The 15,256-nt window shown below is 58.5% G+C and overlaps 1 protein-coding gene and 1 long non-coding RNA gene across 5 annotated transcripts; one reads left to right on the top strand and one right to left on the bottom strand.

Moving 5' to 3' along the window:
• Positions 1-335: 335 nt before the first annotated feature.
• On the bottom strand, positions 336-14,896 carry HDAC11 (histone deacetylase 11). Of its 4 annotated transcripts, none has more exons than XM_027093914.1 (11): positions 14,765-14,896; positions 13,652-13,800; positions 11,258-11,358; positions 9,007-9,051; positions 6,016-6,132; positions 4,983-5,025; positions 4,649-4,725; positions 3,569-3,631; positions 3,213-3,309; positions 2,202-2,380; positions 336-2,029 (listed from the first exon to the last, which is right to left on the bottom strand). In XM_027093914.1, coding segments are annotated over exons 1-11 (1,089 nt in total). In that variant the 5' UTR covers positions 14,767-14,896; the 3' UTR covers positions 336-1,813. The 4 variants fall into 4 exon arrangements, with proteins under 4 accessions (XP_026949715.1, XP_026949717.1, XP_026949718.1 ...); XM_027093916.1 differs by lacking the exon at positions 14,765-14,896 and adding an exon at positions 11,622-11,703 and having other exon boundaries at positions 13,652-14,588; XM_027093917.1 differs by lacking the exon at positions 14,765-14,896 and adding an exon at positions 13,951-14,149.
• On the top strand, positions 10,125-10,629 carry LOC113613299 (uncharacterized). The gene is made up of 2 exons (XR_003430166.1): positions 10,125-10,249; positions 10,470-10,629. It is a non-coding gene; the product is annotated as an uncharacterized LOC113613299 (long non-coding RNA).
• Positions 14,897-15,256: the final 360 nt, after the last annotated feature.

The raw sequence follows: 15,256 nt of genomic DNA, 5'->3' as shown, positions 1-15,256 counted from the left end.
CTGGTGGCGCAGTGGTTAAGAATCCATCGGCCAATGCAGGGGACACGGGTTCGAGCCCTGGTCTGGGAAGATCGCACATGCCACGGAGCAACTAACCCGGTGCGCCACAACTACTGAGCCTGCGCTCTAGAGTTCACGAGCCACAACTACTGAAGCCCGCGCGCCTAGAGCCCGTGCTCCGCAACAAGAGAAGCCACCGCAATGAGAAGCCCGTGCACCGCAACGAAGAGTAGCCCCCGCTCACTGCAAGTAGAGAAAGCCCACGCGCAGCAACGAAGACCCAAGGCAGCCAAAAATAAAATTAATTAATTTTAAAAAAACACACGGCAGCCAGGTCGGATCAAAAGAGCCTTTATGGTTCTCTGGAGCAGAGGCTCCGTGGTGACAAGCCTGTCACCGCCTGCCCCCCAAGGCTGCAGGCCGTGTCGGAGGTGAAGTGGTGTTAGGTGCCTCGAGTCCGATGCAGGGACCAAGGGCAGGGGCGGGGCAGGGACGGGGTGGGGCGGGGCAGGGCGGGTGCGGCGTCCAAGCCTAAGGAGTTCAGCGTGTTTGACACTTGGTGATCTTGGAACCCTTACTGCCCCGCCCCCTCCAGCAGAGGGAGCGGCGAGAGGGGTGTGAGGGAGAAGGTAGGAGAATTCAGGAGACCCCCAGATGGCAATGAGCACAAGTCCCGTGGGGGGGTTGATCAGGGACGGCCCTCTTTCCCTCCCCACCCGCTTTGACCACTAAGAACACACCCAGGCAATGGAGCAGTGGACGCTCCCCCCTACCCCCCGCTTCCTGTGGGGTCCTGAGCATCCCCTCCAGAGTAGAGCTGACGACAAGGTCAGGGCCCCCCCGGGCAGTGCACACCAGGGCCTGGCATTTTGGATGAGCCCAGTGGAGGCTGCAGCCCCCGCCGGGGCCCCGCCCCAGCCCCCTACGCGTACAACCTGCAGGCCAGGATGGAGACCCTCTGCTCCCCTCCAGCAACACCAGCCTGGCCTCACCAGCGCCTCAGTCCCCACCTGGGCCTCGGGGCCTGTGGGACCCAGCTTGGCCACCTGTCCCTCCCCGATTACCTGGTCCAGGCCTCACCTTCCTCTGTCCCTCAAGCCTCCAGAGCTAAGGCCTGTCCCTGAGTCAACAGTTCTTTCCCCCAAACCCGGCGCCCTCCCTGGACGGGCAAGATGCTGCTGAAGCAGGGGTTTGGGGCTCCTCAGGCCTCCCCTCCCCTCCCCACCAGGGAGGGGCTCTCGGACAGCAGGTCCAGACCTCGCTTTATTAAAGGAGAAGCCAGATGGGAAAACCCACCTGCATCCCCTTCCCTGCCGCCCCCTCACATCCAGGACCAGGGCCCCTGCCTGCTGGCTGGGAATCCAGGGACCCCAGACGCCTGGCTCCAGCCCCCCCTCAGGTCTCCCACCCCTGAAGGGAGGAGGAGAGGGTGCAGAAGAGGAGGGAGGGGGCCCAACTGTGGAAGAGATGGAAGCTTCCTTGGTCTGAAACGGTCGCACTGTTTTGAAAACCAGAACACCCCACCCCTGGGGGCCCTCCCTGCACCTGGGAGCTTCAACTGCCCTCCTCCCTCCTGGGAGAACTGCCGCCTGGTCAGGCCGTGACCGTGACCGTGTGGGTCTTTCTGGGACTCAGGCCCTGCCCTCTGCCCCCACCCGCAGAATGGCCCGGAGACCGCGACACCCAGTGCGGAGAGTGCAGCTGCGCGCGAGGTCCCCCCCCTCATTTGGAAAAGGAGAAGCACTGAGGGGCAGGTGGGCGGGCGGGCGGGCGGGTGGGCGGCAGGCAGGGAGCCACTCAGAGGGCAGTGTCGTCAGGGCACCTCCAGGGGCAGCAGGGGTGTGTCTGAGTTCTGTGCTGAGACGTTGGCTGGCTGGGGCCCGATGAGCCCCTGGCCATACAAATTAAGGATGGAGTCGGCAATGATGCGGGCTGTACGCTTCTGGTACCCGCCCGAGGTCACCATGAGGATGGGCACCTGGTGGCCTCGGACCAGCCGGAACACCAGCTCATCCCGCTTCACGACACCCTGGTGTGGGGGATGGGGAAGGCTGGAAAGTCCTGCTGCAGGTCTAACCCTGCTCCAGACTGCTGCTGCTTCTGCCCTTCCCCTCTGGCTTCAAGAGAAGCACCACTGCTGCCCACCTGCCCTGCCGCTGCTGTGTCCCTGGACCCTCCCCTGCCCCAGGGTCAGGAGGTACCTGCGGACTGATGGACAGCCCCCCGAGGCGGTCCCCCTCAAGGACGTCAGTGCCTGCGTTGTACACCACCACATCGGGCTGATGCTCCTGGAGGGCTTTCTCCAGGTTCCTCTCCACCTTCCTCAGGTACTCATCATCCTCCGTGCCCCACTCCAGCTCCACCTTCCGCCTGATGGCCTCTGCGAGGGAGACAGCAGTAGCCCCAATGTGCAGGGGTGGGAAACTGAGGCTGGGGAGGGCGAGGACGGCCCATTTCCCCATCTGACTCCCCAGTGCTCGACCTCTTATTCACCCAAAACTAGGCTAAAAAAAGAGCACACAAGCGGCAAGGGGGACCCAAAGGAAAGCAGGGGGATCACAGATGAAACACTGCCCTGGGGACTCAGGGACCCATGTCAGGTGTCTGAGCCCACTGTCTCCGTAAGTCCTTGCCTGGACACCCCATGTGCCCTTAGGTCCAAATCCAGAACATCTGACATTCAGTTCAGAAACGGGTCCCCGGGGCGGCAAAGCGGCTGATGTACGCACAGCGGCCCCGCCGGCTTTTACTGCGCAAATGTCCCTTCCCCACAGGGTGGGCAGGTCCCTGTTTCCAAAGCTCAGCTGAGAGTCTCTACCTTGTAATTAATCCACCTGCATTTACTTAGTAACTATTATATTTGAACTAATTTCTGCCGTCTTATTTTATATTTATGTATTTTTCCTTCTTTTTTCTTTTTTGTCCTTCCCTGTTTTTGACCAGACAGCTGCATACCTAGTAGAGAAGGCTACTTTAGTCTTCTGGTGGTTACCCCAAAAGAAGGACTCACAGTGTTTATTGGGCAGGTTTATGTGGTCTTGGGTGGGTCAAGTGACCTTTTTAGGTCTCCGTTTCCTCGTCAGTCTCCCCTCGCAGGGATGCCGAGGATAAATAAATGAAGGGGCCTCTGCAGGTCCCAGCATGTAGGAAAGGCCCCAGAGAGAGCCCCATCCAAGCAAGAGGCCCTGGGGCTGAGGGACAGGGCAGCTTACGCTTGGCAAAGCGGTCCCCGGGGTAGATGTGGCGGTTGTAGACGTCCATGATGTACACGCGCTTGTCGCCCATGAAGTCCCGCTCGTGCCCATTGCCCTGTGGGGAACACACGGAAGCCACTCACAGGCAGGTGCCCCGGGAAAGGCACCCCCAACCACACCCCAGGAAACACCCCACGTGCCTGGGTGCGGGCGTGCCTGGGTGCGGGCGGCAGAGGCCCAGCCTGGGGCTTGGGGGATGTTCCTGGGGGAGCGGAGCCCACAGCACGGTGGTGCGCGTCAGAGGCAGCTGGGGAGTGCGGGGAGGTGGCCTGGGGGGCGGGCCTGTGGGACCCCGGGCCCCACCAGGCACTCACCTGATGGGCATCGAGATCAACGATGGTGGCTCTGGAGACACCCTCCACTCGCTCAAACAGAAACTGCCCAGGGCGGGAGAGGGGAGAGGTAAGGACCACACAGGCCAGAGGACACAGCCCTGTAGAGGCTCCCAGTTAGCCAGGGGGTGGGCCGAAGTCTGTACATGCTTATGGGAGATCAGGCCACCAGGCAGAGCCCTCGGGAGCTGTGTGGCTCTGGAGAAGCCTGTGTGTGTATTCAGGGAAGGCTCCCTGGAGGGGCACGTGCTGTGCCCTGAAGGGCCAGAGGTGAGGAGGTTAAGAGAGTTGGCCCTCCGCGACAGCTCAGGATTCCCGGGGAAATGCTGGGGTGCAGAGCGGGGAACCCCCCTCAAGGCTGTGCCTGGAACTTCATTCTGCCATCTCCGCCTTCCTACAGGGCCCAGCCCTAAAGCCTCCTCCTCTGAGAAGCCCTCCTTCCCCTCCCCCACCCTCCAAGGTCTCCTTGCGTCCCCCTCTCCGAATGCCCAGGGTCTGCTGACTTGTCCCTCCTCCCCGTGGGGACAGGAGCCACGGGGCCCATGCCGACCCCGAGCATGAGGCCACGCGCGGGTGCTGAGGCAGCGCTGCGGTCTGACCGACGTGGAGACCGCTGCCAGCTCTGCCCCTTCCGGCTGTGCCCTCGCCCCTCTGGGCCCGTTTCCTCGTCTCCTCCTCTGTAAAACGTGAAGATGCAGGGGCGAGCCCTGGAGGATGGAGGCGGCCACAGGGCCGGGCCCGCGGTAAATGCTAGCCGTTGTCACCACCATCAGGGTCATTATTTCTATCTCACCCTTCTCATAATTTAATATTGACATGGAAACTGTTCCCCTCCGGTCCCCTGCCACTGTTGAAGGCTGTCGCCTCTGCACCATCTCAGGCAACACGAAAAAGCAAGTGTCGTATCTGGGTTTGGGTCCCAGCCCGGCTGAGGGACCCGGGCGAGCTCCCGCCCCTTCTGGGCCTCAGCTGCCTTCTCTACAATGCGGGGTGAGCACACCAGATTGGGGGATTCCAGGGAGGCTCTCGGAGGCGACCCCCCCCACATGCTCTCGGGCACACCTTGATGGCGAGCGTGATGTCTGCGTAGGCGCAGAAGCCCCCGCCCCGGTCGCTGGAGCAGTGGTGGAAGCCGCCGCCTGCGAGGACAGCCGAGGTGTTGCCAGGGCCAGGCTCAAGGCCCAGACACCCCCCTCCCACCTTCCTCCCAGGGCCCCCCTCCCCGCTCAGCTCCCAGGGATGGCTCCGGGCTCCAGGCTGCCTAAGTCAGCTGACCCCGCGTGGGCATGTCACCATCCCTGGGTCAGGAGGCAGCTTTGCCATCGTGGCCACCCCTGCCCACAGTGGCACCAGAGCTGCTGCCCCCAGGACCCAGGTCAGGCCACGGGGCACTCACCTATGTTGATAGCCCAGCCTCGCTCCACGGCCAGCTTCCCCGCCTTTGGAAACAAGCACAGGATGAGGGGTGCGGGCGGCCAATTCCTGCACTTACTTATTCATTGAATCACTCATCCCATAAACACCATTTCCAGCCAGCTCCAAGGTGGGGATGAGCTGGGAGGTGGGGTACAGGAAGCACCCACCCATCCCCAGCAAACCCCGAACTGGCTGGCTTATGAGACATGCGGTGCGTAAGCCCCTGTACAATTTGGTGAGGAGACTGGAGGAAATCAAAGTTCAGTTCTTGGGATGGAACGTGAGCTGACAAGGATTCTCAAGCAGCTTTTAAAGGGAAAATGGACAAATTTTTGTTCCTGGAAATACTGTCGCCTTATTACTGAAATCCTATAGGAAATCATAATTTTGGGGTGGGCAGTAATATTCTAATAAACTTTCAAAATGCACAAATTTGCAAAGCTGAAAAGAAAACTATAGGGGTCAACAGGTATTGATCCCTGTCTGGGTTGGATCATTGTACATTCAAATCATTTCAGCTCCTCCACCTCCAATCAACTCAGCAGTCTGTGGCGAATTTCAGAGAAAACTACACACAGAATGTGAAACCCAGTTTTGCTGCAAGTGTTTGTGACTGTCACACCCACGATGGGGGGGAGGGGCACCATCCATCGCTGACATCATAGGGGTTTGTTTCCATCTGAAATTAGAGTAGCTCGGAGTCACAGTTTTACAACACACTCTCCAGGGGGTGAGGATACATCTTATACACCAGCAAATACGGTAACTCTAACAGGTGGTCTTGGGGGCAGAACAGTGAATTCTAATGTCCCAGCCAGACAGGAGAGGCTTTGGAAGAAAGAGTTCTTGTTGCCGCCTTGAGGAATATTTAGGATTTTGCTCAACTACTCAGCAGCACGAGGCATTCTAGACGGAGAGCCCAGGGTGGGCAAAGACCCAGGGTGGGAAGGAGCCTGGGGTGGAGGGCCCAGCCCAGCCGCTGCTCCCCACCCCGAAACCAGCTCCCCACCTACCATTATGGTTCCTCCCGTCTGGGTCCGGAGGGGCTTCAGCACCTTCCTCTGTACCAGGAAGTTGGGCAGGAAGATGACAGGGGGGATTTCTGTGATGGTTGCGACAGCAAAGGACCACTGTGGAAAGAGATGTGGGCCATTGGCCTCCCTCTGCCCGGTGAGCCCAGAGGCAGCAGCGGGGAAGCAGATTCCCCCTGGGCCAGCTTCGGGGTGGCGCGGGGTGGGGGGGGACTTCGGGCGAGCGCAGCTCCTTGGGTGAGAAATGGGAGCTCCCACCGTGGCTGAGCTCTGGGCTCAGTACAGAGATGCTCACAACCGCACTCTCCTTAAAGCTAAGTCAGCCCTCGGTCCTCGTGCTCCAAGGCCCTCGGCTGCCCTCTTGTGCCCAGAGGGAGAGCTGCAGGGGACTCCAGGTCACCACGGAGCCCACCCAGAACTGGCCCAGCCCGCCCACTGCACAGAGGGGCACTGAGGCCCCGGAGAGGCGGGGGGCTTGGGGGGAGGATCTTTCCTTCCAAGGTCACAGGGAGTCACTGACGGAGCCAGGACTGGACGCCCAGGGCTCCTGCTGTCCAGGCGCAGCACAGCCTCCCCATCCACCGGGAAATCGGTCATCCCTTCAAATGGGGCTGGATGTCCTCATCCTCCACTGCTGAGGCAGGAGGGTCTGGAGCACCGAGAAGGCGTCTGCACCAAGATAAGGACACAGGCCTTCCCTATAACCTCCCGAGCCCTGGGCAAGCATCCATGCACCCCGCTCCTAGACCATCTCCTGCCTGCCTGGGAACGCCCGAGGTCCAGACCCTGCTCTCCACTGACCCCAAGCAGAGCCCTGGAGGGGCCCCAGCACTTGGTAGGTATTTACTAAGCGCCTGCTAGGCTGCAGGTCCCAAGATGGCACTACTCCTGGCCTCATGGACACATAGCGGCCTAGCAGGGAGGCGCTGATATGCAACGCGACAGCCTTGCTGGGGAGAGGGAGAACATGGTCTGGCTGGACAGCTGCGAGACCCGTGTGTGTGTGTGTGTTTTCGTGCACGTGTGCAGAGGTGTGCATATGCACATGCATTCATGTGTATGCGTGTGTGGTAAGGGGCAGACCCCGAGAAGGGAAGACAGCCAGCTCCACCCATCTGTCCCGCCAAGCCCATCACCCAGCACCGGTCCGGCACACGTGAGGCAGAGAACCACTGTTCACTACAAGTAAGTGAGCAACGAGCCCCTGAAGGAAAACACTGAGTCGATGCCCCCCTCCCACCCTCGGCAAGCCAGCAGGGCACAGAGAATGAAAGAATAGGAAGCCATAGCCCCAGACAGAAATTAAGAAAACAATTTCATTTACAACACCTTCAAAAAGAATAAATTTACCAAGCAGGTATAAGACTCATACACGGAAAACTACAAAACGCCACTGACAGAACTTAAAGAAGATCTAAATAAGTGGAAAGACATCTTGTGTTCATGGGCTGGAAGACCTAACATTGTAAAGATGTCAGTTCTCTCCTAATTCATCTTCAGATGCACAATTCCTGCCAAAATCCCAATGGCCTTTTTTTTTTCTCTGCAGCAATGCAGAAGCTGATCCTATAACCCTGGGCGTCCTGTTTCCCTGGGACTCTCTGAGACTCGCCCCCCCGGCTGCTCCGTGGCACACACAGGGGCCTGTGTCTCTTCTCCCACAGGCGCCGGGCGCTGTGAGGGTAGCAACGAGGCCCAAGTTGTGCCCAGACTCCCTGGGGCTCCAGCCACAATTTCTGGGGCTTCCTTGGCTTCCTTGGCTTGCAGACCCCACACCCAATCTGAACAAAAGAAAATCCTATTGTTCCAACTTCATAACAAACCCCAAGTTCTGCCACGTACCGCCCCCAGGTCACAGCTACTTCCAGCCTCATCTGAGAGGCCAGGCTCTCTCACCAGGATCATTGCAACCACCTGCTCCCTCCCAGGCTCCCTGCTTTTGTTCTGACAGACCGGTCTCAACCATTCCCATCACAGCTGCCAAGCAATCCTGTTAAAATCTAGGTCAGATCACGTCCCCCTGCTTGAAACACTCCTGGGCTCCCACCTCCTTCAGAGCAAAGCCACAGCGACCACAGGCCCTCTGTGGCCTGGCCCCGATCATTTTCCGACCCCACCTCTTACCGTCTCCCTCCCATTCCTCCCATCCAGTCGCTTAGTCCTCGCTGCTGCTGGAACACACTGGAGATACTCCTGCCTCAGGGCCTTTGCACTTGCTGACCCTTCTGCTCGGAATGCCTACCCCCAGACGCCCACCGAGCCTACTCCCTCAGGGCCCTCAGTCCACGGTCACATGGCAGTGAGACCCCCGGCCTCCTATTTTGAAGGGCGGTCCTCCACACCCCCTTTCCCGCTGTCCTTTCCCCAAGGCACTGAGCGCCTTTTAACACACCAACTCCGTCCCATCAAGAGAGGGATTCAGTCTCTTCTGTTCCGCCATCATCCTACACCCAGAGCAGAGCCCGGTCCTCTAAACACTCACTACATAAATGTGTCCCGAGCACTGCCCAGCACAGGGCACACAGGGACTACATGTCGGGTCTGCATCCCACCACCCGGCGCCCCACGGCAAACTGTCACAGGGTCAGCACAAGGCAGGAGCCTGGCCCTGGCCCGACCCAAACCCCACCCTCAGTGGGGCCGACTCTGGGCCTTGCACACAGCAGGCGCTCAATAAACACTTGTTTCCCTGAATGGACGTCATCTGGCAAACATCAGGCCACTGCACCTCGTTCAATGCCCAGTGTATTAAGCATTGAAGGCCACACCAGTGCAGGGCCAGGCATGAGCCCGGAACACGGGTATGGGGCAGTACGGGCAGGGCACACACAGGACCGCTGAGGAGAAGCAGCCCTGGGGGTCCTGCAGCAGAGAAAAGAGAAAAGAAACGTCGTGGACATCAGGGGCCAGGGGGCTGTTCCCGAGAGCAGCCCCTAGACACCACACAATGCCTGGAACGTGCATGGGTCTCACCTGAGCGTCTGGGGCACCGGACCCCACATCACTCTCCTGTGGCACCTGGAACAAAATCCAAGCTCCTCCTGAGGCCTGCAGGGCTTGTGGACCAGGGCTGCTGGCCTCCCTGACCACATCACGCGCCACGTCAGCGTGTCATTCCCTTCAACCTGGCCACTCAAGCAACCCTCTCCCCTTCGGGAGGCCAAGCCCCCTCCCTCCCCAGGCCAGAGACTCTGGACATTCTTCTTTTAAAACTCCACATGAGTATCACCTACTCCTCATTCTTTGATCTCTGCTCACACCTCACCTCCTCTGTGAGGCCCTCCCTGACTGCTCAAGCTAAATGAACATACCTCTGCCTAATTACCCTTTTTTTTCCCTTCATAGCCCTTGGTGCTCTCCGAAATGCTCTTGTACGGTTACTTCTTTATTTTCAGTCTTCTTTAATGAAATACAAATCCATGGGAGCAGGGAAACTTGCTTATTCTTTTTTTTCTTTGCACCCAGTACACAGTCAGTATTCGATATAGACGTGCTGCGTGACTGAATACTTCTTCATCTTAGTAGGTCATGTGGAAATCATCATGTTTCTCCTTTTGCTCTGGCTGCCAGGGAGCTCCAAATACATGGCACAACCATAGCATCTTGGTTATGTTAGCATATCTGAAGTCTCCTCCTGTCCTTGACCTCAATTTTCTATTTGGGGCTCTACTTGTTTGCATTATTGCTTATCTCATAGTAAGCTGCCTTCAGGCTTCTGGGGTCCCAAGGCCAGGCATGCAGTCAGTCCCACACCGTTCCCTGAAAAGCCCCTCAAACGGATGAAGCCCTGGAGCCCTGGAGCCCATCCCCCATCCCCAGCGTTATCCTGGCACTGGCTCCAGCCTGGCGCCACTCTGTTCTGGTCTCTCCCTGCCCCCACCCTCACCCTCCGGACTCTGGCAGGCATGTCCTCCTGACCGAGCTGCTGGGCTGTGACCACGCATGTCCGGGCCCTGGGAAACCAGAGCAGCCAAGTGCTGGGCTTCGTGCCAAGGCCTCGCACACCTCGCTCTCCCGGGAGCCAGGTTTCAACCTCTTCCTGGTAATCTTTCATGAGCTCACACTGTCACGGATCCATCTAGAATTCTCACAGCTCAGGCCGGCGTGGAGGAGGACGGAGGGCAGCTGCCGTGGCCTGGAACCCGGAAGACCTGAGCGGATGCCCTGCCTGGGGTCTCCCCCGGGCCTGCTGGACTTCCCAGGTGACCTTGAGCAGGTGGGGCCTCTTTCTGGGCCTAGGTGTTTCCACCTATGGGGAAGAAGCCTGGTGACCTCTGGCGCCCACTCTAGCTCTGAGTCTAAGATGAGTCCTGCTGGGAAGTCTTGCGGTCAGGGGTCAGGACTGCATGCCCTTGGGGACAGAGAACCTGTGGCATCCCTGACGCACCAGGTTCTGATGCCACCCCGAGCCCAGCCTGCCCTCTTCTCCCACACAGGGGACTGACTGAATGCCTCTACCCTCAGAACCACACTGAGGAGAGCCATGCAGCTCCTCTAGAATGAGGTCACCACGGGCAGACCCCATGTGCTCTGCAGGTGGGCTTCGGAAATCTTCCAATGAGTTGCTACATTAAGAAATCAGGAACTGTCACTTAACATCTGGATTTCTGGCTTCTTCTTTGAAAGCTGGGCCCACGGTGGAGTCTGGGCGGCAGCCACCAGCTTGGGAAGGGCAGGAGCTCCAGTTGTCCCAGACACCACCCACCACTTGTTTATGTTCCCTGCTGGGCCCTGGGGCGTAAAAACTCGTTTTCAGCCCAACAGTTTCCAACACGTCTTTAGCTGCAGAAGCCCTTGAAACAGCATCTTATACTTTAGCCCGAGGTAAAAATAGGCCAAAGTGGAATAGCTTTGGTTGAAAGGGGACAAGGGACTGGGGCCCCCCCACCCATCATCCCAGCAGGGGTCTTTGAGGCCTGTCCACATAGCACAGATTGAAAGTCACTGATGCAGAAGCCCAAAACCCCAATGAAGGTTCAACCCCCACCAAGTGGCCATCCCTGCTTTCATACTCCAAGGATGGGGAGCTCACCATCCCCTGGACTAGCCTAGCCCACCCCTGGCATCTGCCTTTCTAGGACACCTCTCTCCTGTCGGGGATCACAGACTCACATGCTCCCCCTGCACAGGGACAGGAATGGAGCCCCTCGAGGCTGTGCATCCCCAGGCTAAGCGCCCCCTCCTCCAGCCCCTCCTTCTGGCTGGCAGCCCCCAGGCCCTGTACCTTCAGCTCGTTGAGATAGCGTCTCGTGTGCACCACCAGCAGGTCTTCGTCCGAGGCCTCCCGTGCCTCCACCAGCATGCTGTCTGATAGAAGTTTCTCTTCTGAAACCACAAAGCAGGCCCCATGCATCCCTGCCGCCTCCAGGCCAGGCCCAGCCCCAGCCCCTCCCACAGGCTGGCAGCCCTGCCCCAGGACAAGGTGGGCCCTGGTGGCTTGTGGGCGGTCTGAGAAGGGGCCACCTCTCAGGCCAGTGGGGACAGCGGCCAGGCCCTCGGGCCAGGGGACATACGACATTGTGCACAGTGATCCTCGTGTTTCCCAGGCCACTGACAGCCGGGAGGCGAGCTCAAGTGTGACTGGACACCTTCTAGAGGCAGGTAGCACACGGGTTATTAACGCTGACTCTCAAGGTGAGAAAAAGCTCTTCTGCTCGATTCTCCCTCCACCTTGGGATGACATCATGGGGGGTTGGTATACGGGGGGCCTCTCTTTAACACCTGCCTGACCCTTGCTCATCTCCCTTTTTTTAACCCCCCAAAAGGAGCAATCAGTTTCACGGTACGCAGCAACAGTAAGCTGCCTGAGCTGAAATAACACTGTTGTTTTCATTGCATTTATTTTTTACCGTGACCTTCTATTTATGGCAAATGAAACTGGCTTTTTCCATTTAGATGACATAATGTTTCCTTTTAAAACAGGTTTATTTAAGTTTCTTAAAACGAAGGCTAAGTCAATAAAAACTATGAAGTAAATAATGGAACAGGTGGTATGAGGCGATGGCAAGGGACCAAGAGTGGTTTGCAAATGACTGATGTTTGGGAAAAACCATGTTATTTCATTACCACATACGCATACACCAGACAAGACTTGCTCCCTTTTGCAACAGAAGAAATAAGGCAGAGAGGATGAAGTGCTCTAGGGCACAGTGACAACAGGACCATGATGCTCTGGTTCTAGGGAAGTCGAAGGACAAGGTCAGAATCTAGGGGACCTATGCTAATGTGTCACTCTTAGAAACCAACCCTGGTAGAAACCAACTAGTTCCATACACTTCTCACAAAGAGCTCCACATATAGCAGGTATCCCGCCCGCCCCAAACACTCCATGGCTCCCCACTGCCTTCCGGCAAGGAACCAGCTGTTTTCTTGGCGGTACCCAAGGCCCTTCACCATGTGGCCCTGGCTCCTTTCCACCCACCTGCTCAGAGGAAACTCAGGAAGATGGTCAGCTCAGAGTGAGGGGGACAAGGAACCCTTATGTTGCGCTACTGGGTGACACAGGAGCCCAAGAAGGGGCAATGAACACAGAGACTCAGGACCACTGGAAGCAGAGCATAAAGGACCCCATTCAGGAAGGCATGAGAACAGCCAGGCGAGAGGCAGGATGGCTCCGCTCACCTCACCAGAGCTCTTGCCACGGCTGCACACCACTTGTACTCTTTTCTACTTAATACTTTTCTTTGAATATGCACTCTGGTCACTATTGCAAGTGGAAAATCAGTATCCCTTGCCATAAACAGAAGTTAACCAAAAATAAAAACAAAAAATATAAAAACAAATAACAGTGTTATTAATCTCTAACTTGACTCTATTTTCTGCCAGGTGCAGAGACTGAGGCTCGCTCTAGATTTGCTAAAAAGGGAGATGGGCTTAGGTGTTAAAGACGGGCTAGCCCCACAGTGAAACCTCCCCCAGGTGTCATCAGAGGGATTGTGCGATTTAAAGATATGCAATGTTTCATCCTATGCCAGGCAACATTTCGGGTAATATTTCCTACTTCCCTCAGTTAAAGAACCCACAATACAAGGAACTAGAATATTTTTTTTCACCAGCCTACTGTGATGCCTAAATTTTCCACATGAACCAGATCCCTAGATTACAAACCACAATTGAAACAACGTGCTCCCCAGAGCACCACCCCACTCAGGGGATGAGCCATGAAGCGGACGAGCCTGGGGCTCTGAGGTCCAGGCCCCATTCCCCCACTCAATAGCTGTGTGCCTTTGGGCACATTTTCTAACTCTCTGGGCCCCAAGTTCCTTCATTTGTAATCCGTAAGGTTGGAGCAAAGGCTGTCCACTTCCCAGACTCTAGGAGCTTGTGGGCTATGGACAATGCATTCCTCCAAGCATCAGTTCCCCTTCTACTGGGTCTCCAGGGGCAGAGACAGGACTTACGTCCACAGCGATGGAGAGCCAGTGAAGGTGTGATACGGGAGCATATCATGCTTAGAAGTCTGTGTTGGAAAGATCTTTTTGACAGCACGGGTGGGAGGCTGTCTCAGGGCTGACACTGGAGGTGGGAGGGCCTGACGCTTGTGCCAGGGAAAGAGCAGCAGGTGGTGGCAGGTGGGCTGGAGAAAGCAGATGTAGGGTCCGAGTGGGGCCTTCCATACCTTTTAGGAAGCTGATCACTTTGCCCCATTTTCCTGCATCAAAGGGGTGCAGCTTCTCCAGGCCCAGGAAGGTTATGTTGTAGCGCGGTGAGTACACGATGGGCCAGCGTGACTCCGGCACATGCTGGTACAGCTGGGTTGGGTGTGGCCTTCCATGGGCACAGAGACAGACATGCACAGACAGGAACAGTCTCACCGTGGGAAGCAGCTTCCCCTTCTGCGCCAGCAGGCTGGGATTGAGCAGACAGCCCTGACCCAGTACCACCAGCTCCCTCGGTGGCAGAAAAAGGGCCACTTACCAACAGCAACAACAGTAATAATAGCGGTTCCTTACTGAGCTCCCTGAACCATTCAACCCAATCCTCACAGCAGCCCTGGGGGGTAGGCACCACCATCCCACCGGAGGCTCCGGGAGGGAACCAGGTGCGCCCAAGGTCACACGGGTCTGTGGAACAGCAGATGTGAACCCAGGTGTGTCTGGCTGTAAGGCCTCAGCACCTCACCTCCACATGATAACAATTACATCACCAGCTCTGTGGCCGTAGGCCTCGCTTTCCTCAACTGTAAAATGTGTGGCTGTTGAGAATGAGATAACGCATTTAACAACTGAGCACAGAAAGCGCCCTTCCCCTGAGAGCTGAGGTGACAGTTCCCAGAAACAGCAGGTCGGGGCTCACGCAGGCTGCGGCCCAACCCGGAGCCAGGAATGGGGTCACCTGGGGCCCCGCCGCGCAGCTGACCCCCATAACACCTCCGCAGCTGCCGCACAGGGAACAGAAACCCGGCTGCCACTGCGGGGCCTCCGCTTAGCTGGTGGGGCCCGAGGCCAGACGTCAGAGCTGCGCTTGTAGCGAGCCCCCGCCGGGACGGCGCCCCGCGCCGGCGCCCGTCCCGTGGGCCGCAGATTGGCGGCGCTGGGCTGGTCCGGCACGCGGGGCCGGCCTGGCCACAAGAGGCCCGAGCGCCCCTCACCCGCCATACCTGGGCCCGCACCTGGCGGGCTCGCCCGGCCGCCCGCGCACTGGTGCTCCCGCCCACCGGGACCCCCGGAACCCCCGGGGCTTGGCCCGGCGCCCCACCCCGCGCCCCCATCCCCGCCCCCACCGCACTCACATGCCGGGGCCGGGCCCTCCCAGCGCTGCCACCGCTCCGCGACCGGGCGGGCCGGGGAGCGGCCCCGCCCAGGACACGCCCCCAGCCTCTGCCGTCTCCACTGGGGGCGGAGCTCCGAAGATTCGGGTCCGCCCCGCCTCCACTCGCGCCTGCGTCACAGCACAGAGGGCTGGAGTCCCGCACAGAGCGCCTCTGCGGGAGCGAGGCCACGCCACCCAACGCCCTTCAAGCGCGAAGTCCCCCCTTCCTCAGACTAACACCCAGTGAGATCTCGCCCGGCTCGGAAGCCGCGCCCCTTATGGGGAGGACCGCTCGTCCCAGAGTTGGAACGGGAGGCATCGCCCCGCCCCGTGGGAAGGGCCAGTCTATGCCCCGCCCCCGGCCGCCAGGCCTTCCTGCGCGGTCTCAAGGCTTGGGCGTCCTGGGTGTTAGGGACGCCGGGCTTCCCGGCGGACTCCGAGGCGGAGCCGCAGTGTGGCCTTGGGCAAGCGT

Source organism: Aethalodelphis obliquidens, unplaced genomic scaffold (assembly GCF_003676395.1).
Source record: "Aethalodelphis obliquidens isolate GAN/ISIS:26980383/991018 unplaced genomic scaffold, ASM367639v1 scaffold86, whole genome shotgun sequence".
In the NCBI taxonomy this organism is placed as follows: Eukaryota; Metazoa; Chordata; class Mammalia; order Artiodactyla; family Delphinidae; genus Aethalodelphis; species Aethalodelphis obliquidens.
This window is presented reverse-complemented; position numbering and strand designations above follow the sequence as displayed.

What these genes read in the sequence shown, in the direction of transcription:
- HDAC11 (XM_027093914.1), bottom strand. An exon ending in CGGGGACCGCTTTGCCAAGC is followed by an intron (nt 2,381 to 3,212) that starts GTAAGCTGCCCT and finishes TCTCCCTCGCAG; the next exon opens with AGGCCATCAGGCGGAAGGTG. An exon ending in GGCTGTCCATCAGTCCGCAG is followed by an intron (nt 2,030 to 2,201) that starts GTACCTCCTGAC and finishes CCCCCACACCAG; the next exon opens with GGTGTCGTGAAGCGGGATGA.